At 35.5% G+C, this 22,234-nt stretch overlaps 1 protein-coding gene across 9 annotated transcripts in view; it reads right to left on the bottom strand.

The window, feature by feature from the left end:
• The window catches only part of PALM2AKAP2 (PALM2 and AKAP2 fusion), a 485,619-nt gene that overhangs the window by 4,628 nt on the left and 458,757 nt on the right, over positions 1-22,234 (bottom strand). For 7 of the 9 annotated variants that reach the window (XM_074280840.1, XM_074280843.1, XM_074280841.1 and 4 more), the window contains one exon: positions 8,902-9,080. The exons of 1 other annotated variant lie outside the window; for it this stretch is intronic. In XM_074280840.1, the coding sequence (XP_074136941.1) occupies positions 8,902-9,080 (179 nt within the window). Of the gene's footprint in view, positions 1-1,518; positions 1,561-8,901; positions 9,081-22,234 lie in introns of all 9 variants that reach the window. One more of the 9 variants, XM_074280849.1, reaches the window with a different exon arrangement.

Here is a 22,234-nt window from a genome sequence, read left to right as displayed (position 1 = left end):
AAGGATTATTACTATTTTTAAAAAATAATTACCATATATCTGAAGAATAGAGCACACTGTACAAAATTAGCACACCTTCTTATTGATTACTTGCAAAAGCAATTTTATAAATGCAAAAATTGTCAACTGGAGCTGGGGGGGAGGGGCATTGGCTTATGGAAACTTCCAATTTACAAGAGTATAGGTTCAACCTAAAGTTTTCTTTGAGGGTGTATGTAGTTTTCATTTAGATTTACTCATTGCAAAAATAAGGAATTTATAGACATGTGGGACTAGATTAATCTACTACAGGTAAAGTAATTATTGTAAATCTAAGATTGTAGAACAGATTGTCTAGGGAATTTTCTTTAAACATTTCCAAGTGAACTCAAAGCCGAAGGTGCCAAAGGGGAAAAAATAGTTTGGTAGTTAGCAAAGCAGAGCAACAATGAATAAATATCTAGACTGAAAAAGCTCATTAATTAATTTCCATCAGTCAAAAGCATTTCTGCCTACTGGTTAACAATTAAAAGGTACTCTCCCCACCCCCTTCACACTATACAACACAGCACCATTTTGTTCAATACTCCATAGCAATCCTTTCACCCTTTTCTGATATCACTAGAAATTAGAAAAGGGGGAAAAAAAGGTGGGAGATACTGTTTCTCCTTTGGAATTTATTAAGATTTCCACTACAGTTCCTCTCATGTCTCACTATGGCATGGGAATGTCCCAGGTTTCTTAAAGACAGGGATTCTTATACTTAGATCTATGAGTTGATTTTAAAAATATATATATTTTGATAACTATTTTAACAAAATTGATTTCTTTTGTAAGATTGTATTTTATTCATTTAAAAACATTATTCTGAGAAAGGGTTTATAACAGAGAAAAGGTTAAGAAACCCTGCTCCAAAGATTTATCAGGGAAAGCAAATTATGATAAATTTCATCATGTAGGGAAAGGATTTACAATCTTGGGGACACATATCCACAAGATGTTAAGGGAAGCTAACCAAGGTGTGGAATATTCTGTAAATAATTGTATCATCCTATTAAAAGAAATTAATCTATTTTATTTCTCATGTACATATAGAGAATGTATTTTTTTCATACTGAATAAGAAGTCTGTCCATGGGTATTTGGTACTAAAAAAGGTTGCAAACCTTTGAAATTGGAGCCTCATAATGGAATATATAGCTTTTATCAAAATCCAGCCTGTGTAAGTTCAGAGAGAGAGACTCATCAACAGAAGTTTGTCCCCCACTTGCATTCCCTGCACTTACCCACACTGACCCCTATTGCCCCAGGGAAGTTCATGAATGGTTTAAGGTGTGAAATAATCTCAATTTTTAATCAAAGGAATACCCATACCAATTTATAAACTTTCTATAAGCTATAATGTTTCAACTATAAAACTTTCAAACTATAAAATTTTTTTTACTGAGAAACACAATCAACATGAAGCATCAAGCCAAAACAGCATGCATTTATAAAACACCATGCAAGGAGAAACCAAGAAAGGCAAGTTGAAAAGTACCTCAGAAGTAACCTTGCTGTTAGACAGTAATTTACAGGTGTACTGGTAGAGAGGGAAAAGACCAACATTAGTACACTGAATAGACATGCCAACATTAAAACCATCCATAGCTGAGAGCAAGTCTACCTCTATGTGATGGACTGATGCTGTTTGGAAGTGGTTTTAGAAAACATTTCCAAATACAGTCTTTCCAAAGGCTTTACCTGATATTTATTTAAAGTTTTGTGTGCTTTGAGACATTGAGATGTCCTATTTTTTTCTTTAATAAAAATATCAGCTAAGCCATACCTGGTTAACTCAAAATATTTTCCAGCCTTTTGCTTTTTGAATTAACAAGGTTTTACTGTATGTCACCAATCCATTAATGGCTCTTTTGTTTGCTTTTAGTAGAAAAGACTTGGGTTAGATGAATCTCAGGGGATTTTCTTGTTCTTCCAGCCAAAAACCTTCATTTCTCCTTGAATCCTCTACTTCAAACACAGTACTAAAACTTGCATCTTTGATTCCAATGTAAGCTGTGTCTATCTATGCTGAACGTCAGTATAGGCTGAAAATGGACATTTCCAAAGCTGCCATTTGAGGTTATATGACCATGTCTTAAGTAGGTACATGAACAATGTCTCCCTTCCAAATTGTTAGATGAGGACATAGTTGTTGGAACAATGACCAGATGATGTGGGACACTAAATATGAAAAAGCAGCAAAGAGAGTTTCAATATTATCAGAGTTGTTAGGACTTGTACTTCCTTCGTCACAGATGGCTTGTGTTACAGCTGTACTCTTTCTGCAAGGATCATTTATCAAAGGGCCATTAAAAATGGGGATTTTATAATGCTAGGCCACTTTCTCAGGGAAGGCATCAATGCCAACAGTAGGCTTAGAGGAAAACAATAATTAGTTGATAACATTTCATAGTGACATAGCAACCTTTATCCATCTGTAACCCTATTAGGTCTATGCACCAGAGATAAAAGAAAAAAGAAATAAACCTATAATATACAATATTTTTTTCATAGTAACCCCAAACTGGAAAATAAGGGGGAGCCCAGCTCTAGGGGAATGGCTATACAAACTGAAGTATGTGGAATATTCTTTTGTGCCATGAGAAGTGATAAAAATAGATTTTAGTGGTAACTAGCAAGGCCTCTATGAACAGAGGCAGAATGATATGAGAAAACAATTTATAACAAGACAACATTATACAGAAAAGTCAACTCTGAAAGACTCAAGAACTCTTATCAATGCATGATTCTTGAAGACTAATGCTGAAGATGTCTTTTTGCTAGAGAGGTTTTGCACCTAAAAGTATAGAATAAGACATACATTTTTGAACATGGCCGCTGAAGAAATGTTGTTTTGTTGGAGTAAGTATATATTATAAGGCTTTCATTTATTTATTAGTATATAGGAGCAATGGAGAAATGCTAGGCAGTGTTTTACTATTTTACATAAATGAAAGATTTAAAAAGGGCAATTGTAAGGGAAAAAAAATTTAAACTTTATTCAATGAACTGAAGGCTCTCTAGAAATATTCTACCAGAAGGCTGGAATTTATGATATGCTTAAACAGGAGAATACCACAAGAAAAAAAAATCACCTCCCCCAAATCATCTTTCTATGTACCAAGCTGCCAGGAAATATGTGGGAGAAATTACTTGGAAAAAAAAATTAAAAATAAAAAGAATGTATATCTTTAGTCACTATGCTTTATTAAAACCTCAGTACAATTAGGACCACCCATAATTTCCAAAAAAGAAAGATTAAAGCAACTCAGTCCTTCTCTAGGAGTCATTACAACAGCAATGACTGGAGCAGAAAGGGAAATGATATAAGACATGGAGAGGAATGACCTCATACTCCAGAGTAATCGGCCTTGGGACATAAAAGAAGTAAAGCTATGCTAGGAATAGGGCATCTTTAGAAAGATCAAGATATCTTTTGAGGGTGGTGATCAATTGCTATGGGGTACTTGGAAATAACTGAAAATTCAAGGCACTGAGGAAATTTTGAGATAATGTAAATGAGAGGGAAAGGAGAAGAATATATTGTATTAGAACCCCAAAATATGAATGACAATTCAGCTTTTCATTTATAAAGGAATGTTGGGGACTTGACTGAGTGCTGAGTTGAATGAGTCGGAGCAAAAGATTCAATGTTAATAAGATTGAAGTCTAACACTTCCTAGCTATGTGCTAGCTTTGTGGAGCTATGATCTCTAATTCCTATATACATACACATTAATACTACTTTGATACTGATGATGAGAGAATGTGATCAGTCAATAAATATTTATTAAGCACTTACTATGAGCTAAGCATGGTGTTAAGCACTGGATCATATTCAATATATCTGAATTTTTCTAAAATTTTATTCTATTTTTCATTCAATCCTTCTGTCTCATAGTCTCTTTATAAAAAGAATACCTAGGGATGAGGATGAAAATAGACCTGGTGCTTGAGGTTTAGGTGAAATCAATGACAGTAACATGATTGTAACTGAATGTGTATAAGTGGGTCTCTGACAGAGTATAAAGTATTTTAAATTGCTATCTATGTGGCTGTAAAGGGAAAAAAAAAAAAAGTAGGTTCAAGAAGAAAAAAAATCCTTGTGGTCCCCAATGGCACATTTGAAGTTTCTAGTTTACTGATGAGCTTTAAATCTGTCTGAGGTTTAAAAAAAATTTTTTTATTCCCTCCTTCCACTCTATTAGAAAGAGAGGGGAAAAAAAAGCCTCATTACAAATGTTTAGTCAGCCAAAAGATTTCTCATATTGGTCATGTTAAAAGTCTCAATCTGTACTCTGAGTCCATCTCTTCTCGATTAGGAGGTGAGTAGCATGTCCTATGAAATTGTGGTTGATCATTGCATTTGGTCAGAGTTCTTAAGCCACTCAAAATTGTTGCTCTTTATAATATTGTTGTAGAAATTATGCTCTTGTTTTTACTCTGTAGGAGTTTATATAAGTCTTTCCATGTAACCCTTTCATCATTTCTTACAGCACAATTCCATCACATTTCATATATCATAACTTGTTCAGCCATTCACAAATTGGTGGGCACTCACAATCCCTTTTCTAATGAGAAGCACTTTAGATTCTCTATTCTTATTAGCCTTTTGCTCACTTAGAAGAAGAGAGCTGAAGTGCCGAAATTGTTAGTAGTGGTTTTTAGGATAGTGACCTCCAGTGGCCACTTTACTTAAAACAACCCAACAGCTTGGCTACAGTCCGCTTGGATATTCCAGTATTCAGACAACATAATCATCCAGGCTTAGGAAAAGCTAACGTACTAACATACTAACTACTTAGCACTATTCCTTAGTTGTTTTTTTTCTTTTTCTTTCTTTCTTTTCTTTTTTTTAATATGGAGCAGGAATATCATATTTTTACTCCTGGCCTTGAGTTTTTTGGAATTTGAAGATTGTGAAAAAAAGGCTAAGGAAATCCCAAGGGCTCCGGGCTGGTGGCCACTATGCCACAGTGACCACTAAAACTACTAAAACTGGAGTGAACTGAAACCTCATCTTAGCAAAGTCTAGAATGTTTTATCACAAAGAATACTTTGTTAAGTAGTAAACTGTAGAATTTGGTTAGGGGAAAAGAAACCACAACTTTTTTATTTTCCCCTAAGTACATGCATCTAACTTGCACACATATCTAATAAGCCCACCAACCCCCCATTTGAAAATTGAGCTTTCCTCTCAAGAAGCATACAAGATAAACATTCTTTTGAATACAATTCAACAGCCAATTATGACTTTCTATGAACAAATTGATAAGAAGTTACTTGCAAAGCTAGTCTGATTGGTTTGTTTGGGCTTGCAACATCTTCAGCAAGTTGGTAAAGTTAGTTATTTAGATCATTGGATGCAGATAAATTTGTGCTTAGTCACTGATAGTTGCTTAAAAGGAATATCTGAAGGAAGAGAGGAATAGGGCATTGATGGCTATAGCATTAGTTGCAATGGTCCCAGAGCGGGTGCAGGAACTGGGAAGTCACATTTTTAGCTTTCGAAATAGATCATGTGCACAGAATCAATACAGGACAGCCACAGCCAACCCTTATAGGCAACAGAAAGTGCACAGTGCAGTCACCAAGCGGGTTAATAACACTGCTAATCTACCTATTTTCTTTTTCTTTCTTAAAGGGTGGGGCCACAAGTCCAAAAGAGAAAACAAACATATCTTTATCATAATAAGCTTTCAGATCCAATGAATACTTTCAAAGAGAGACTCTTCATATAATAGGAACACAGTGGGGCTAAGTATCTCTTTTGATGACAACATAAATGCCCACAATTCTATGAACAACAAGGTAATATAAACCTGATAATTTATCTATACCTGACATTTTATACATTATCTCAGGTGTGATGATGGTGGAAGCTCTTGGTGGTTTCATCCTTAATGAGAGATGCAGTTATCCAGATGTTTTCTATTGAAATTCTGTTCTGATGAAGCAAAATGAGCTTCCATGGTTAGTCTAGTCTACTTTGGGCATTGTACTTAAGTATATTTAAGCTCCAAAATAGGATTAGCTGGCTGTTCTCTTTCCTCTTCAAACAAATGTGCTTATTTCTGAAAGCTGTAAGGTCTGGAAAGAAACGCACACATGCGCACGTGTGTGTGTGTGTGGGGGGGGGAAAGGGGGTATCAGCTGCCCTGGAGAAACTTCTGCATTAGCATTTACTTAAATAGAAACTGTGAAAAATCATAGCACCAATGAAACAAAACAATTTCAAATGAATTCATTAAGCCAAAGGTGACAGCCCAACACACTTGGTGCTAATTATTTGTCAGGAATGTTTATGAGAATATGAAAGGACTGCAGGAATGTCATGTACTTATTAGTTAGTTGTGGTGGTGGTACCATTACCTAACTCCTGCTCTCAGGTAAGACTTAGCAGTGCTTAAGTTCAAATGGGAGAAACCTTATCTCCAAGTGGGGGCAAAACTTAAAACAGAAACACTTGCTAATGATGCAGATCCACAACATAGACCAGAACAGCAAGAAGAGACCATTATAGTTGGGAGTCTGTGCAGAAGCAGATTACATTTGCCCAAGCACATCCATACCACAGGGGAGAGCATGGGGTATGTTGCCAGGCTTACCTTTCCACAGAGCTGCTTAGGTACTGTGCAAGATTAAAAAAAGAAAATAAATAGGAAGCTGAGTGAAAATAATTTCAAAATTGTTACAGCCTCCAGGAAGGTCTGATTGAAAATGATGCTTCAGAGAATTCTAGAATAGATAGTCTAATGTTAAAGGGTAAGGCCCCTGGGATAATCTCTAGGAAAATGATCTGAATGGGTCACCCATAATCAAGTTAAACAAAGTGGAAAGCACTGAGATGTGTTTAAATTTGAGTTTGAATTTTTGGGTTGCCAAAATAATTCCACTCCTTCCTTTCAGCAAATTAAGTAGAGTTCTAGTCCTACCTTCTTTCTGCTTTTGTGCAATGCTCATGAATATAGAGTCATTCCTTCCTTTCATGATATGCTCCATTTAGAAACGTTCCAATTTTATCAATTATGGCTCAAGGCCCTTTTCAATAAAGCCACCTAGGAAAACTTCAGGACCTTTGGTGACAACCGAAATAATCAGTTTCAATACCTCATGCCAACTGTGTCTCTGAAACATCTCTCAGCATCTGGCTTAACACAGGTATAAAAAAACCTCTTTTTATTTTCTGACTTACTTGAACAAGAATACAATAGGTAAAGGTAACATTGACAAAAGTAAGCCCTATTCAGTGTGGAGGACAGATGCTTCAGAAATATTTCACAGAGGTATTTTAAAACTACTTTTGTGGCATTCATGTTCATAATCCTCTAATGCAGTGGTCTCCAAAGTTTTTGATAATAGCTCCCCATCGGCAAAAAAAAAAAAAAAAAAAATTGAGTATAAACTCCAATATGTATATATGTACTTATAAACTGTGCTAGTATATGAATAATTCTGGACATTATAAAACTTCCAAAAAATAGACATTAAAAATGCTGAGATAAAGATTTTTTAAATATTTAATCCTAGAATCTACTGGACACTATTTTGGCAGTGCTGTGTAGGATTAGTTAGGAGAGAGTAGACTATCAATAGTCCAGGGGAAAGGATATAAGTATCTGAGAAAGAAGGGAACAGATATGAATAATATTGAGGACTGAGAAATGACAAGATGTGATAACTGATTAAGTCCATAGCGGGACGAGCTAATCATATTGTGAATCTGAGTGATTGAAAGGATGCTCATGCTCTTGACACAAACAGGGAAATGAAAGGTGTTTGGGGGGGGAAAGGTAGTGTTGTGGGATCTGAGATGCAGGTCATTATTCATCCATGCTTGTTACACTGCCCTACTCAAAATGAAAATTCTTTCTTGAACCAACCTGCCACAGCCACCAAGTGATTTGGGGGACAAGAATTAGGTATATTGGGAGAATATATGCAGGAGGATTTTCCCAGTGATACCTGTAGCAGTTTCCAATGCCCTGGTAATAGGTTAAAACTGTCCAAAAGGGTCAGCACTAAGCTTAGAAAGGGGTATGTTGAGAACTTATACAGAGTGCAGGGGGGAGGATTGAGGGAGATGGATAGGTGTGGCATGTTGGAGGACAATCCAATGAATACCTATGCGGGTCACAGAAGAAGGACATTATCTTGGGGACCACTTCTTCAAGAAGTCTGATCTTCCTTAGAAGGCTAATTTGTAAAAGAATGCTAAATGTGTGAATTTAGAGCTCACAACCCAAAAGCCAAATACTAAGTAGTTGACTGGATGACCTGGTGACATTGTCAATGCAGAGGTTCCAAGGCCTTAGTTTAGACTTCTGAAGAAAAGCATATGTTACTATCATTTAAAATCATCCTTTCCTACCACAATAAGCACAAAGATTTGAAACCACTACTAACCACGTTTACCAAGTATTCTATCAGGAATAAAACAGACAGTTCAATGTTGGACTTCTGCTTCACACTATTTGGAAAGCCAAAAGTTTACTGAAGGAGTCAAGGAGTGCTCATAATCGAACTATGATGATCCTTAATGGTCCTGGTAGATAACCCAACTCTCCCCCTACATTCTTCTCTCTCCGCTTCTGAATGTACCAAACAGCTAAAACCGAGCTCAAAGGTGTGGTGGGCACAAATTCTGTCAAAGGCCCGGCACTTCCAATGCCCATTCTTCGGTCCTTGGCACTCTGCAGGCAGCGAAACAAAAAAGAAAAACCTCCCCAGAGTCACATGTTGCCAAACTAGTTAAGAAAAAAATAGTCTAAAACTGGGAGGGAGGAAGGGGGAGACCAGACAAACTTAGCCATATCCTTCCCTATGAGGGAGGCCCTTTAGCAACGGCCTTAGAATAAGTGAAAGGAAAGGAAAAACTTACACTGCTCTCATCCATTTTCTCGCGCCTTTTAGATTTGTGTGTTTCGTAATCTTCCATGAGGGTCTGCATCAGATTCTTGGGCCGCTGGGATCCGGCAGCCTCTTCGGGAAGTAAATCAGACTGCAAGCTGGGGCCTTCTGTTGTGGGGGATGGAGGAGGTTTGACTTTCTCTATTTTCCCTGCAACAACAGGAAGAGAAGACCCTTTCTAAGCTGGTCAGCTCATGATTGCCGTCGGATTGAGGAGAAACAATTGGCAAAAGAAACCCTTGGCATAAAGAATGGTAACCCCAAAGCCTCAATACGGAAAGAGAAACAAGCAACTAATTCTGGTAGAGACTAAAAAGCACCTTAAAGATTAAACTGCTAAAAACTTCAAGTCAACTGGTTTTTAATGGTCAGATGAGTAAGTCTGGCAAATGTTTTACACTTCTACACAAAGATACACAGGTCTCTGGGAGAGACACAAGGTGCTTCTTTACTCAGCATATGAATCAACATCGATCTTTTTTTTTTTTTTTCCCCCCTGAGGCTGGGGTTAAGTGACTTGCCCAGGGTCACACAGCTAGGAGGTGTTAAGTGTCTGAGATCAGATTTGAACTCAGGTCCTCCTGACTTCAGGGCTGGTGCTCTATCCACTGCACCACCTAGCTGCCCCCCCACACACACCATTTTTGCTAAGCAGCCTGTGAATGGCTACTGCCCCAAAATGACATAACTTGGAAGATTGCCTCTTAGGAGGAAGAGTTAGGTGTATAAAGCAATGGGCTTGGGATCAGGAAGACTGGATTTCAAATCCAGCCTCAGGCATTTACTAGTTGCATGACTGACCCTGGGCAAGTCATTTAATTAACCCTGTTTGCCTCAGTTTCCTCACCTGTGAAATGAGCTAAAGAAGGAAATGGCAAACCTCTCTAGTATCTTTGCCAAACAAAAGCCAAATGTAGTTATGAAGAGTCTTAAAACTACTGAACAACAATACCCTATGGAGACTGCACAATTGGAAAGGAGTGCAAAAAACAAAAACAAACATACAAACAAAAAAAATTTTTGGTAGGAGAGACTTTCAGGCAAAAAAAGTACTTGAAAGCCTTGGGATAAAGTAGCTGTGAGAGAAACATGCTTCCAGTTGCTATATAAGCAAAACTGCGCAGAGAACAAGGTTTGATAGAAATTAATCCCCTGTTTTCAGGTTATTTTTTTTTCCCATTAAAAGGTACTTTACCTCTCTGTTGCCTTTGATCTCCCAAACTTCTAAATATCTTATCTGCCTGGTTTCTTAATCAGCCTCTCACTTCAATGCGGACAACAATCCTTGAGTCACACTTCAAGGTTGGAAGGTCAATGTTAACATCCTGATGTTTTGTATGGCCACCCCATACTCTCAATCCAGTAAAACTGACACATTATAAGTGAAATGTGTGTGGCTTTGATCAAGGAAAACAAGATGCATGAAAAAGGGACTGTTACAAATTACTTGATAAATCTGGGCTGTGCAGACCAGAGATGTCAAACATATGAAGACAACACTCCCTATTGCCAGAAAAAGTAGATAAGATGTAAGTAGGAAATATTTAACAAAATAAATCATAATGTCAATATGTGTTTTTAAAAAAATAATAAATATGGCAGGCAGAGATCCTTCTGTATGGTAAAATGACTCTGTGTTTATCTGAATTTGTTAGAAAAAGAATTCTGACTTTGTAACTCAGATCATTAATAATCTTGCTATGAACTCAGAAAAGGGCAAGTCTGAACTCTGAATTTCTTGAAAACAACAAAATCATCCAGTAGAAAATACCACTAGCTTTTGGTTCAGAAGACCAGAGTCCAAAACCCAGCTCTGTCATTTACTTGTGAGACTAAGAAATTAAAAAAAAAAAAAAAAAAAAAAAAAAATTCTTAATCTATGAAATGGGGGCATGGACTACATCAGAAGTTCCTAACTTTTTTTTGTTTGAGTCATGAAACCTTGTCAGAATAATTTTTTAAATGAATAAAGCACATGGGATTACAAAAGAAAACAATTATATAGAAAGAGTTATCAAAATTTAAAAGTTTGCATATATTAAAGAGTTTATAGTTTAAGAGTTATAGGGAAGAAAGGTCTCTTCAAGCCTTAAGTCTATGATTCCATGTATGAGAAGCTTGGATTCAAGAAACTGATTAAATGATATTCAACAAATCATTTGAGAAATTAAGGCTTATAAGAGCTAACAGACAGAATGAAGGCACTGTACCTTAGTACCTTCTGTTTTCAATATTTGAAGCATTTAAATTTAATGATAAAGGTGACTTTTTAGCTCTGAAATTCTCTTTCCTAAAACTAACTCTACTCTCTGATTCCTTATTTCTGAGGATGATGCCATCTGAATACCTCCCTGTCACCCATGATGAAAGCTTGGTCATCTTTGACTCCTTCATTTCCATTCCTCCCACATCCAATCTCTCCAATGATAAATTTAGTCACTCCAAACTTCCTATCTCTCAGGTGCTCATTTTCATCATATGATTGTCTCATCCTCCCCAGTATATATATACACACTATAATACTCCCTTCTCTCCCCTTCCTCATCTGTACTTTAACACAAATTTGACATTCCTTTCCCCCCCCCAAAAAAAAAAATTTATAGTGGCTTTCTATTATTCAGAGGATAAAACAGGGATTACTACAATTCAGTTCCAATTTCATACCCTCTAAACACTCCATGGAATTTTCCATTTAAAATGAGTATCTAGTACCTTTTCTTTTACTTTCCCATCTTCATGTGCTCATGTAAGCTGTCTCCACTTCCTCCCCTCCCCCACTGCAGCCAATATCTGAGATGTACTCTTTTCTTATCAGTCTGCTAAAAGCCTTCTCTTTAAGACCATAACGATGGCTCAGGTAGCACTTTTTCCATAATACCTTCAATTTTCTCAGTTAAAAGGGATTCCCTCTTCAAGTTGTTGTTTTAAGTGTACTTTGCCTACATTGCCCTCAATTAGATTATAAACTCCTTGAAGGTGGAGGGGAAAGTATAATTTTTCATCTTTTTATCTTTGATGCAAAATTGCTAATATAAAACTGAAAGAAATTCAGAAAACAAGGATAATGCCTTCATCAAAGGTCAGAATACTGAATATGAAGATTGGATAGCATGTATTTTTTAAAGCATTGAAGGAAATATCTTAAACAAACTACAAAAGTATATGTACTTAGATAATTTAGTAAAACTTAGTGCTCTATCTGGAATCATTCTAAAAACTGGTAAAGGCAGTTAGAATTAGGAAGGCCTAGCTTCAAATCCCATTTCAGATACTTTATTGGCTTAAGTGACCCTCATAAGTTATGTCATATCTCTGGGCGTCAGTTTCCTTATCAATAAAAAGATGTAGTTACTATTGATGGTTCCTTCTAGCTTTAAATCTACAATGCTACAATCCTATGAAAAGTAGTTGAATTATCCTCAATATTTTGCTTCACTGCACAGTATCTGTGATTTTCTATTTCTTTTATATGTATGATTTCACTGTATGAATACGAATGACTTGTCCTCATTTTCTTTCACCAGAAAAAGCAAGGCACAAAGAATTCCAGTAATCTTTTACATTCACCCAAATCCAAATTCCTGAGATTTGACCAAAAGTACCATCCAAAGAATTGTGATGGGTTCAAAGATAAAATTTTGAGGAAAGTTAATAAATTTAAAAAATATGTATCACATGACTTTTAACAATAATTTTCATTTACCTGCTGAGGAGGACTCCTCTTTCAAATGCATTTTGCATTACAATCACAAAAGGTAAAGAATTGGGAGACTTAGGATTCTAGTCTTAGCTCCTGACTATGCAACCTGAAACAAATCACTTTACTTTGTCTTGCAGCAGCAGTTTTATATATATAAAATTAGAAGGTTCAACTGGATAATTCTTAAACTAACTCCAAATGCTAGGGGCCTAAGATTCTACCATTCTGCTTCAATACAGGAAAGCAAAAATTTAGTCCATACTATTAAGTATGAATTAGTGTCCACTAGAGGTCGCACAAACCACAGGTAAAGAAAAACTTTAAAAGGCCTGAGAGGCAGTTGATTTAAAATCGAGAGAATATTGAGAAAACAGTTATGGAAGGCCAGAGTACTTAGCAAGGCCAAGACATCTCCAGAAAAAGGAGTTTGGAGTTTAAATTATTAGCACAGTTTATTAAAGTTTTAGCAGGAGATAGGTTTTTTTTGCACGGCCCCCACACTGTGAAAATAAACTCACTGTAACTTAAAGTGGTATCTTAAAAACTCAATTTGCTAATTGGTCTTTAAACTTTCCCATAGCACAGAAAAACCAGAAAATTTATCTCCCTCAAACCAAAAACAACCTTTACTGATGTTCAACTGGAATTCAGAAATTCATTGCTCTCCCTTTCTCTTTCTTTCTCTCCCCCATCTTCTCCTAATTCCTCCCTTCCTCTCCCCTTTCTCAATCTCCTTTTCTCCCTCTCCCTTTCTCTTCTTTTCCTCTTCCCCTCTTTTTCACTTTATATCACTTTTATCTTCGCTTTCACAAAGAGGAAAAAAAAATGGATGGAGACTGAAGGTAATGTAAGTATGGGTTACTAGCTTACCAAGAATGGTTCTCTAAAATATTTTTCCCCTACTGGATCACCTATGCTGCCGAAGTAAATTCCTCCCTCTTCCACCCTTCTTGCATTTTACAAGGTGACTGCATTCTCCTAGGAGTGACATATCCATGGTCTGGCTGTGTGAGGACAATATCCATTAGTACTGCCTCATGCCAAAGAAGACCCAATTAATTATGCAGTACCATTGTACTGCTGCTACCCACACACAAGTGGGGAAAAGATCAAAATGTGGGTTGTGAATAGTTGTGGCTCTCACTATACTTGAAGAAACACATTAGAAACATGACTTCCATAATAAAAATCTCTTTATAAAATATAAACTGTGTAGTTTGTGATAAGTTTCACTAAGTAAATCTTAATTCTAAAAATCATTTTGATAATTTTGAACTGCGTACTGAAAATCTGATACTTCTACAAGTTAGGGAAATGGTATTTGAAGGTTACATTGAAAGGGAACTATTTTCCTGAATATTTTTCCACAGAAAGTGGAAATCAATTACCTATCATGATATGACCCCCCCCAAAAAAAAACAGCACACTCCATAAGAAAAAAACCAAAGCACAACAACAAAAAACATCAAATCAAACAAAGTCCATTGGATATAAGTAGTTGCTAAATAAACAATTAACTGAATTCTACTTTCTATGTTTCTGACCTCCCCTCTTTCCCTCCCCACATCCCAGTAACACTCTTACTTTAATTTTTATAAAAATCTGTAACATCGTAGGCATGGAAGTGACCTTGTGTTTGGCCTAAATGATGTAGATTTATTGTGAAATGTCTAAGCCATTTAAAAAAAAAAAAAGCCAACAGGAAAGATTCCTTTTTTGAGAGTTTTTGCTGTCTCAAAATGATGTCACCAAATGATTTGGACAAGGATGGTTTAGACAACACAAATTCATTACCAGTAGTTTTGACTGCTATGTAAATTTTTTTAACTATAAAAATGTTTTAAGGAGCAGTTACATGCTACTTAATGCCATTATTTAGTTCCATAAAAATATACAAAAATATATTAAGCAGGTAATTTTCTAGTGTGGGAATTAATATCAGAGTAATAACTTGTACCTCACTCAGGTAAATAAATAAATCAATATAACAGGGAGTCAAGATATTAGACAGAATTCAATTGTGATATATTAATGATATTATTGTGGAACCATGAGGATTCCACCTATAGTTTGAGATGAAAAAGCACTCTGCATACATTATTATTACTTGATACTCTATGAAATGATTATGAAAGTGTTCATAATTACATCTTAGGAGCAAATTTAAAGCCCAGAGGGGCTGAGCTGTTTAAGGTTGAATAGCAAACATCTAGAAAAACTTGAATTCATATCTGAATCAAGATTTCTTGATTTTAAATTTAATAACATCCAGTTCATTCTCATATACTGACTCTGAGGGTAAGGAAAGTGACAAAGAATCATATTTCTCCTAGAGAAATGTAATCCTGGATCATAAGGTCATAATTCCAAAAAAATAAAAAAGAATTTCAATGTGATATAGTGGCTAAAAAAGGCGTCCTTTTTTCATGTTTTATTATTTTATATACATATGTAATTAGTTTATTGTTTTGTTTATTATTATGTGTTAACACATTTCTACAAATTTTTAGAGCTATTTCTACTAACTGGAAATTTAACTGTATCAGGATTTGAAAAAGAAATAAATTTATATTGTTAATCATTATAGTGAATTGCCTTAAATCATATAGAAAGGGAGAATATAAATCTATTATTCTACAGTCACCCAAACCTTTTTGTGCTATGGATCCACCTTTGTCAGTCTGATGAAGCCCATGCTCTCTTTCCCAGAATAATGTGTTTAAATAATTGAAGGAAATGCTAAATCTCAGTTGGAGATTAATGAAAATATATGTACAATGTTGGTTCTATCTAAGTTCATAGACCCCCAGATTAAAAACCCTTGTTTCACAAGAAGAATGCCTTTTACTATCTGGTTTTAAAAAATGATAGCTGCTTGCTCAAGTATCATCTCTGAGAGTTAGCTTTGACATAATCTTTGAGAACCTAGGATTACTACTATACTTCAATAAAACAAAAAGGTAAGGGTCTAAAAATTATTTATCTCAATTTTGCCTCCCAAAATATAGCATTAGATTTATAATGAAATATTTTTAAAATGATTTTTTTTGTATAGGTATTTTTTTTCCATCTTATTCTGAAAAGGCCTTTTTAAAAAAAATAGGGTGTTGAGGACATAGTAAATACACATGGTGGGATAGGGGAAGGGAAACCTCCCTTAAATTAATACATCTGTAAATCTAAAATCATTTTGAGGTTACTTTACAAGCATGATCGACTAATGGTAGATGCTGCCCAATTTCCCAGTCCCATTCACCTCCAACAGTAGATTTTATTAAGAAAAAAAATTTTTCTTTGCAATTAATTTTTACAACCATAATGAAATGATCACATTATGAAATACATATGTGTTTGATTAGGAGCTGAAACCTTCTTTTTCTTTCCCTGTGAAGTAATAGCTTATTCAAAAAAATAATAAATAAATAAAATAGATCAAAGAAGGCAAGAGGCAAAGGGAAAGAAAGAGGCAGCAATTATCGCCACTAGGGATCAGTCATATCCTGTCCAGGATTTCCCATATTCACCAATTGGACATCTGGAAGCCATGCTTTATTTCAATTGAACTCATGAGAAGCAGGGCAAAAATCCCAATAGAAAGAGGAACGCTGACTTTTCTTATGCTGGCTCGAGAACATGTATCTTTCTAGGCATGTGGTTGAATTTATTACTTTAAGCATTTTCATGGTTTAAAAAAAAAAAATTGAGAGGGTTTTTGGTATCGGTAACGCCACGTGACAGTGAGCCAGCCTTCTAGGTAGTCTCTACTCCTCTCATTTACTTGTATTTGTAACCCTTAGCAGTTTCTGTAAAGTAGTGAGCTATTAAGAAAAGTTTTTTTTTTTAAATTCAAAAGTATCTATGTAACAACACTGCACAGCAATTATTTCTATGTCTCTTATGAAGTTGATGACTGCACCACTCTGTAACAACCACATTAAATGAGAGTATGAGTATTTTTTACAAAGCCATAAAGACTACTACATAGTGTCTTAATTCTCAAGCTGTCTTCAGAGTGACATTAGAGAATCTTCCTTTCCTGGTATGGACATTTGGCTTGCTTTGTTTATTCTCTTTAAGTAATTAATGCTTTGTTTTGGATGATATTAATACCTTGGATAACTTTAATGAGTGACTTTGGGAAAACATTTCCTTATGGGAATGTCTTCTGGTTCATCAAATGAAGGGAGTAACTGTATGGTTCTCTTTTGCTCTAAACTTTTTATTATCTTACAAAATTCGATGTCAGAAGCAGACTACATGTCATTGAACAAAATTCCATGGCAAAATTCTGATCCTGTTATTATGAAACTAAAAGCATGATTTCATAATGTACTTTCTAGGAGAGGTTCTTAACTCCTCAGTCCATGAACTTGTTTAAAAAAAAAAAAAAAAGATTTTGCTAACTGTATTTCAATATAATTTGGTTGTACTGAAAGATTTTCCTTTGTAATTCTATGCATTTTATTTTATATATTTAAAAACACAATTCTGAGTAGGGCCCCACAGATTTTACCACACTGCCAAGGGGTTCCAGGAAACAAATAAAGTTAAGAACCTCTGTTTCTAGAGACGAATGGGACAGAAAATTGGACTTAGGAGGAACTTTAGAGGTCATTATTTCCGATTTTACTTAGAGCACAGAATACTCTCTAGAACATGCTTGCAAAGTAGTTATCCACTTTTGGCATCCAATTCTACTTCTTCATCCTTGATTCTTCTGCAGCATTCAACTCTGTTAAGCATCCTTTGAGACCTTGGTCTCTTTGGGTTCCCTGAGTGGTTCCTTTGGAGACTCCTTTTATGAACTGCTATCCATGTCATATTCACTAACCATGTGTACTACAGGGCTTTGTCGTGAGCATTTTTTTCCTCTCTTGATCCACTTCATCTGGTACCATCATGTCTAGGCATATGATACCGAGATTTATAATACGTTCAGCCCTGATTCCCTATTGAATAATTCTGACTGGATGGAACAGAGATGCCTTCTCAAACTCAATATGTGCAAAACAGAACTCAATTTTTAAAAAAGATTTCAACATTAATTTTTGTAAAACTGTGTGTTCCGGGGCAGCTAGGTGGTGCAGTGGATAGAGCACCAGCCCTGAATTCAGGAGGACCCAAGTTCAAATTTGGTCTCAGACACTTAACACTTCCTAGCTGTGTGACCCTGGGCAAGTCACTTAACCCCAGCCTCAGGAAAAAAAAACCACAAACCCCCCCCAAAACCCCCAAAAAACATTGTGTTCCAAATTTTTCTCTTTCTCCCTTGCCTCTCCTCTCTCCAAGATAGAAAACAATCTGATATAGGATAAATATGTGTAATTCTTTTAAACATATTTCCATATTTGTCATGTTGTACAAGAAAAAAATTAGATCAAAAGGAAAAAAATATATGAAAAAGAGACAACAAAAAAAGTGAAAGGACTATGCTCTGATCCACATTCAGTCTCTACAATTCTCTCTCTGGATGAGAATTAGCACTTTCATTCCCAAGTCTATTGGAATTGCCTTGAATCACTGCATTGTTGAAAAGAGAAGTCATTAATTTTGCTGTGAATTCCCTTCCCTATTCTGACCTACTCTGCTTTTGTAATTAACCAATCAGAAAGCATTTATTAAAGATTTAGAATGTATCAATTACTGAGCTAAATGTTGGAGATATGGAAAAAAAATGCCCTTGCCTAAAATGATCTTGCAAAGGGTAAAGAAACATATGTTTATGTATTTACACAAGTATATAAGTGCATGATACAATGTATTAAGGAAAATTTGGACGGGTCAAAACACCAAAGTATCATACAAGAAAATCAAGAAGATGCAACAAGACTAAATCAAGCAAGCTATATTAAAGGGAAGATAATCACAAAATCACAAAGAAGGGGAAGATAAAATCAAAAATAAAGGGGTGGTGAGGGAGAGTGCATAGAGGGTAGTTCACTGTCATCTTGGATGGAGTCTGGTTCACACAGGGAGTGGATATCCTTTCCCAAAATAATAATTCATATTACTTTTCAGCTATCTTATATCAAACACCCCACTAGTAAGAAAGAGGTGTTGGTTCATTACTGATGGTTTTACTCGGATAAGGTAACTTTTGTGGAGCTTCTTTGGCAGTTAAGGGGAGGTTCCTATGTTACTTACATATAGAGTAGAAGGCCAGTTTCTGAGAGGCAAAGGTGAGAAGGCAGAGCATTTTAGCCACAGCTGAACAAGTTCAATGGAACTTGTGTATCACCACCCTTAGAAAACACATTCAGTTAACTTAAAAGAAAGTTTTCTGCATTCTGCCTCAAGATTAGGAAATAGATTCATCTTATACAAGAGCCCTATTCTTTCAATGACTTCAGAGATTGGTATTCTTCTTGCAATGAAAGCATTAGCTTATTCATGAAGAATGAAGTTTTGGAAAAAAAGATTTGTAGGAATATCCTGGCTAGACAGTTAAATCCTAACTGGTAAATTCTCTCTTTTATCATCACCCCCTTCCTTTTCTATCTGAAAAGTCAGTTGCTTCCGAAAGTGATGGGCTTTAGTCCCATAAACATATCTAGCAGTTTCGTTAGTAACTATTTGTAGGCACCAAGCTCAACTCTGAAAATAACATAAGGCCATCCAAGATCACGGAAAGCAAACCCACCAGCCCAGTCAATTTTTTGTAATTCACTACAATACTTCAATGCAAAAGGGCAGTGGGAAATCAGTGTCTATGGTAGGCTCATCATAGCAAATATCAAAAAGATGGGGGAAAAACAACATAGGGAACTAAATTAGGTAAAGAGCTGTTATCTTTCATATCCAAGTCAAGTGCCCTGATTTCAGATGTTTAGCAAACATACAAATTGACTATCACACATCAATAAAATCTTTCTGCTCAATTGTCAGTTGGGGTATTTCCCCATTTTAATCAAGAACCTCTATATGTAATTGTAAACATTGTCTGGCAATCCCTTCTACTCTGAAATGAGACTCATGAAAATCTTAACTCCAACTATCTACAGATGATGAAACTATTATAGTAAAATTTAGTTTTATAAAAGGTTTTATGAAATTCTATATAGGCAACTAGGTGGCAAAGTGTATACCTAGAAACAAGGGGACCTGTTCTGACTCAAACACTGTATTAGTGGACAAATCATTTAACTTTTGCCTCAGTTTCCTCAAATGTATAACCAGGAGAATAATAGTGCCTCCTTCATAGAGTTGTTGTGAGGATTAAATGAGATTAACATATAAAGTGCTTGAAGTACTATTTAAATGCTGTTATTATGATGCTTAGAAGTCATATCTTAAAAAAAAAAAAAAGACAATACAAAAAGATTTTAGTTATTAAACTCTACAGCCACATCCCCTTTGTGGTTCAGTTTTCAGTCATGTACAATCCTCTGTGATCTCATTTTGGTGTTTTCTTGGCATAGATATGGGAATGGTTTGCCATTTATTTATCCAGTTCATTTTTCAGATGAGAAATGGAGACAGAGTTAACTAATTGTCCAGGGTCATATAGCTAGCAAGTGTCTGAGGCCAGATTTGAACTTACAAAGATGAGTCTTCATGATAAAGAGTCTGATCCCAAATCCATGCTCTATTCATTGTACTACCATCCTCAAAAGAAATATTCTCATTGGATAAATGATAAAACTTCGGCGAGTTCAAAAATTGGTATGTTTTTCAGCATGAGAACTGAAATGAATATACTGTTATACAAACAAAGGACAGATAAAAACACCTGCTAGTGGATTTTTTAAAATGGAAAGTGTAACTAAGACAACTAACCACATTTTAGACACTCTCCCAGTCAATGGCACTCAAACTGTCCTTTCTCAAACACAAAGTTCTTAAAACACAAAGCCATTAAGAAAGCCTCAAGCTTTTGGAACTTTAATTAAATCTTTATTCTTCAACTCTTTTCATTATATATTTTTCAAAAATTTGTTTTGTTTTGTAAAGAATTCCTAAAAAAAAAGTATTTTTAAATTGCCAAAAGCTAATCTTTAACTCCCTGTTTTTCTGAAACAGTTCTCATCAATGATGAAACAAAATAATGATATTTAAAGACTTATACATATCTTCACAGCACTTTTGGACAATAAGATGGTAATACATTAACTTTAACAAATACTTACTGCAGCCTATGTCCTCAGACTTAGATTAGCAAAACTGTCCAAAGCATGGGTAAATAGGGGCAGCTAGGTGGCACAGTAGATCGAGCACCAGCCCTTAAGTCAGGAGGACCTGAGTTCAAATATGATCTCAGACACTTAACACTTCCTAGCTGTGTGACCCTGGGCAAGTCACTTAACCCCAATTGCCTCAGCAAAAAAAGAGTTTTAGCCAGATCATCCTCATTTCTTTCTTTCTTTCTTTTTTTTAATTAGACTGGTTGAACATGGTAATGCCATAGAATCTCCCTCACATGCTGTCAAACATGCTATCCTCAAGGACAAGATGGAAAGCGGTAAACTAGACATATTCAGTACTTGTTGAAAGATGAAACCAACGTGGAATCATTAATGGGTCAAATTAGAGGGAGACTGCTAAGGGAGTGATTGCACCATGGATTTCTTCTGGGCTCTGTATCATTCAATATTTCTTAATAACTTAATGCTTAGATAACTAGCATTTAGTAAGTACATGCTATGCATTAGGAATTTTGCTATGTATTGAAGAAAGATAAAAATGAAACATTTCTTCCCCTTCAAGGAACTTACATACTTCTTAAAGAAACCCTGTACATATATAAAAACAAATGTGAAATATATACAAAACACAGACATTTTCACAAATGGTGGGGAAATGTCAAATATGGCTCTTAACCTGGGTTTTGAAGATAACCAGGGCTTCTAAGAGATGATGAGATGGAATATTAGAGGTCCTGTATGAGGAGCATCAAATAGACCAATTTAACTGAAAAAGGGTGTGGGGGTAGGGGGAGAGAGAAGGGGTATAATGTATAGTAAGAATGAAAAGATACATTACGAAAGGCTTAAAATACTAAACAAAAGCCTTCATAATTTACCCAAAAAAAGGGAGAGATTAGAAGGATAAAGGAGTATGTGACATGATCAGACCTGCAATTTTAGGACTATCACTTTGACAGCTATCTGAAGAGTAAATTAATGCAATTCCAATAGACTTGAGATGGAAAGAGCCATCTACATATAGAAAGAGAACTATGGAGATTGAATGTGGATCGCAGCATAGTATTTTTGCTGTTTGCTCGTTTTTTTCTTTCTCAATTTTTCCTCTTTTGATAGGATTTTTTTTCTTGTGCAGCATTATAAATGTGAAATTATTTTTAGAAGAACTGCACATGTTTAACATGTATTGGATTACTTGCTGTCTAGGGGAGGTGAGAGGGAGGGAGAAAATTTTGGAACACAAGGTTTTGCATGGGTGAATGTTGAAAATTATCTTTGCATGTATTTTGAAAAATATAAACGTATTACTAATTTTAAAAATTTGGATTGATGCTGGAGATAGGGAGACTACTACAACAATCCAGGTGAGAGGTATTCTAAAGTTAGAGTGATGACAGCCTTACTGAAGAGAAAGGGAAGAAGACAAGACATCTTGTGTAGGTAAAAGTGACAAGTCTTGACAA

Source organism: Sminthopsis crassicaudata, chromosome 1, assembly GCF_048593235.1.
Source record: "Sminthopsis crassicaudata isolate SCR6 chromosome 1, ASM4859323v1, whole genome shotgun sequence".
Classification (NCBI taxonomy): domain Eukaryota; kingdom Metazoa; phylum Chordata; class Mammalia; order Dasyuromorphia; family Dasyuridae; genus Sminthopsis; species Sminthopsis crassicaudata.
The sequence above is the reverse complement of the archived record's forward strand: the minus strand, read 5'-3'. Positions and strand labels throughout refer to the sequence as shown.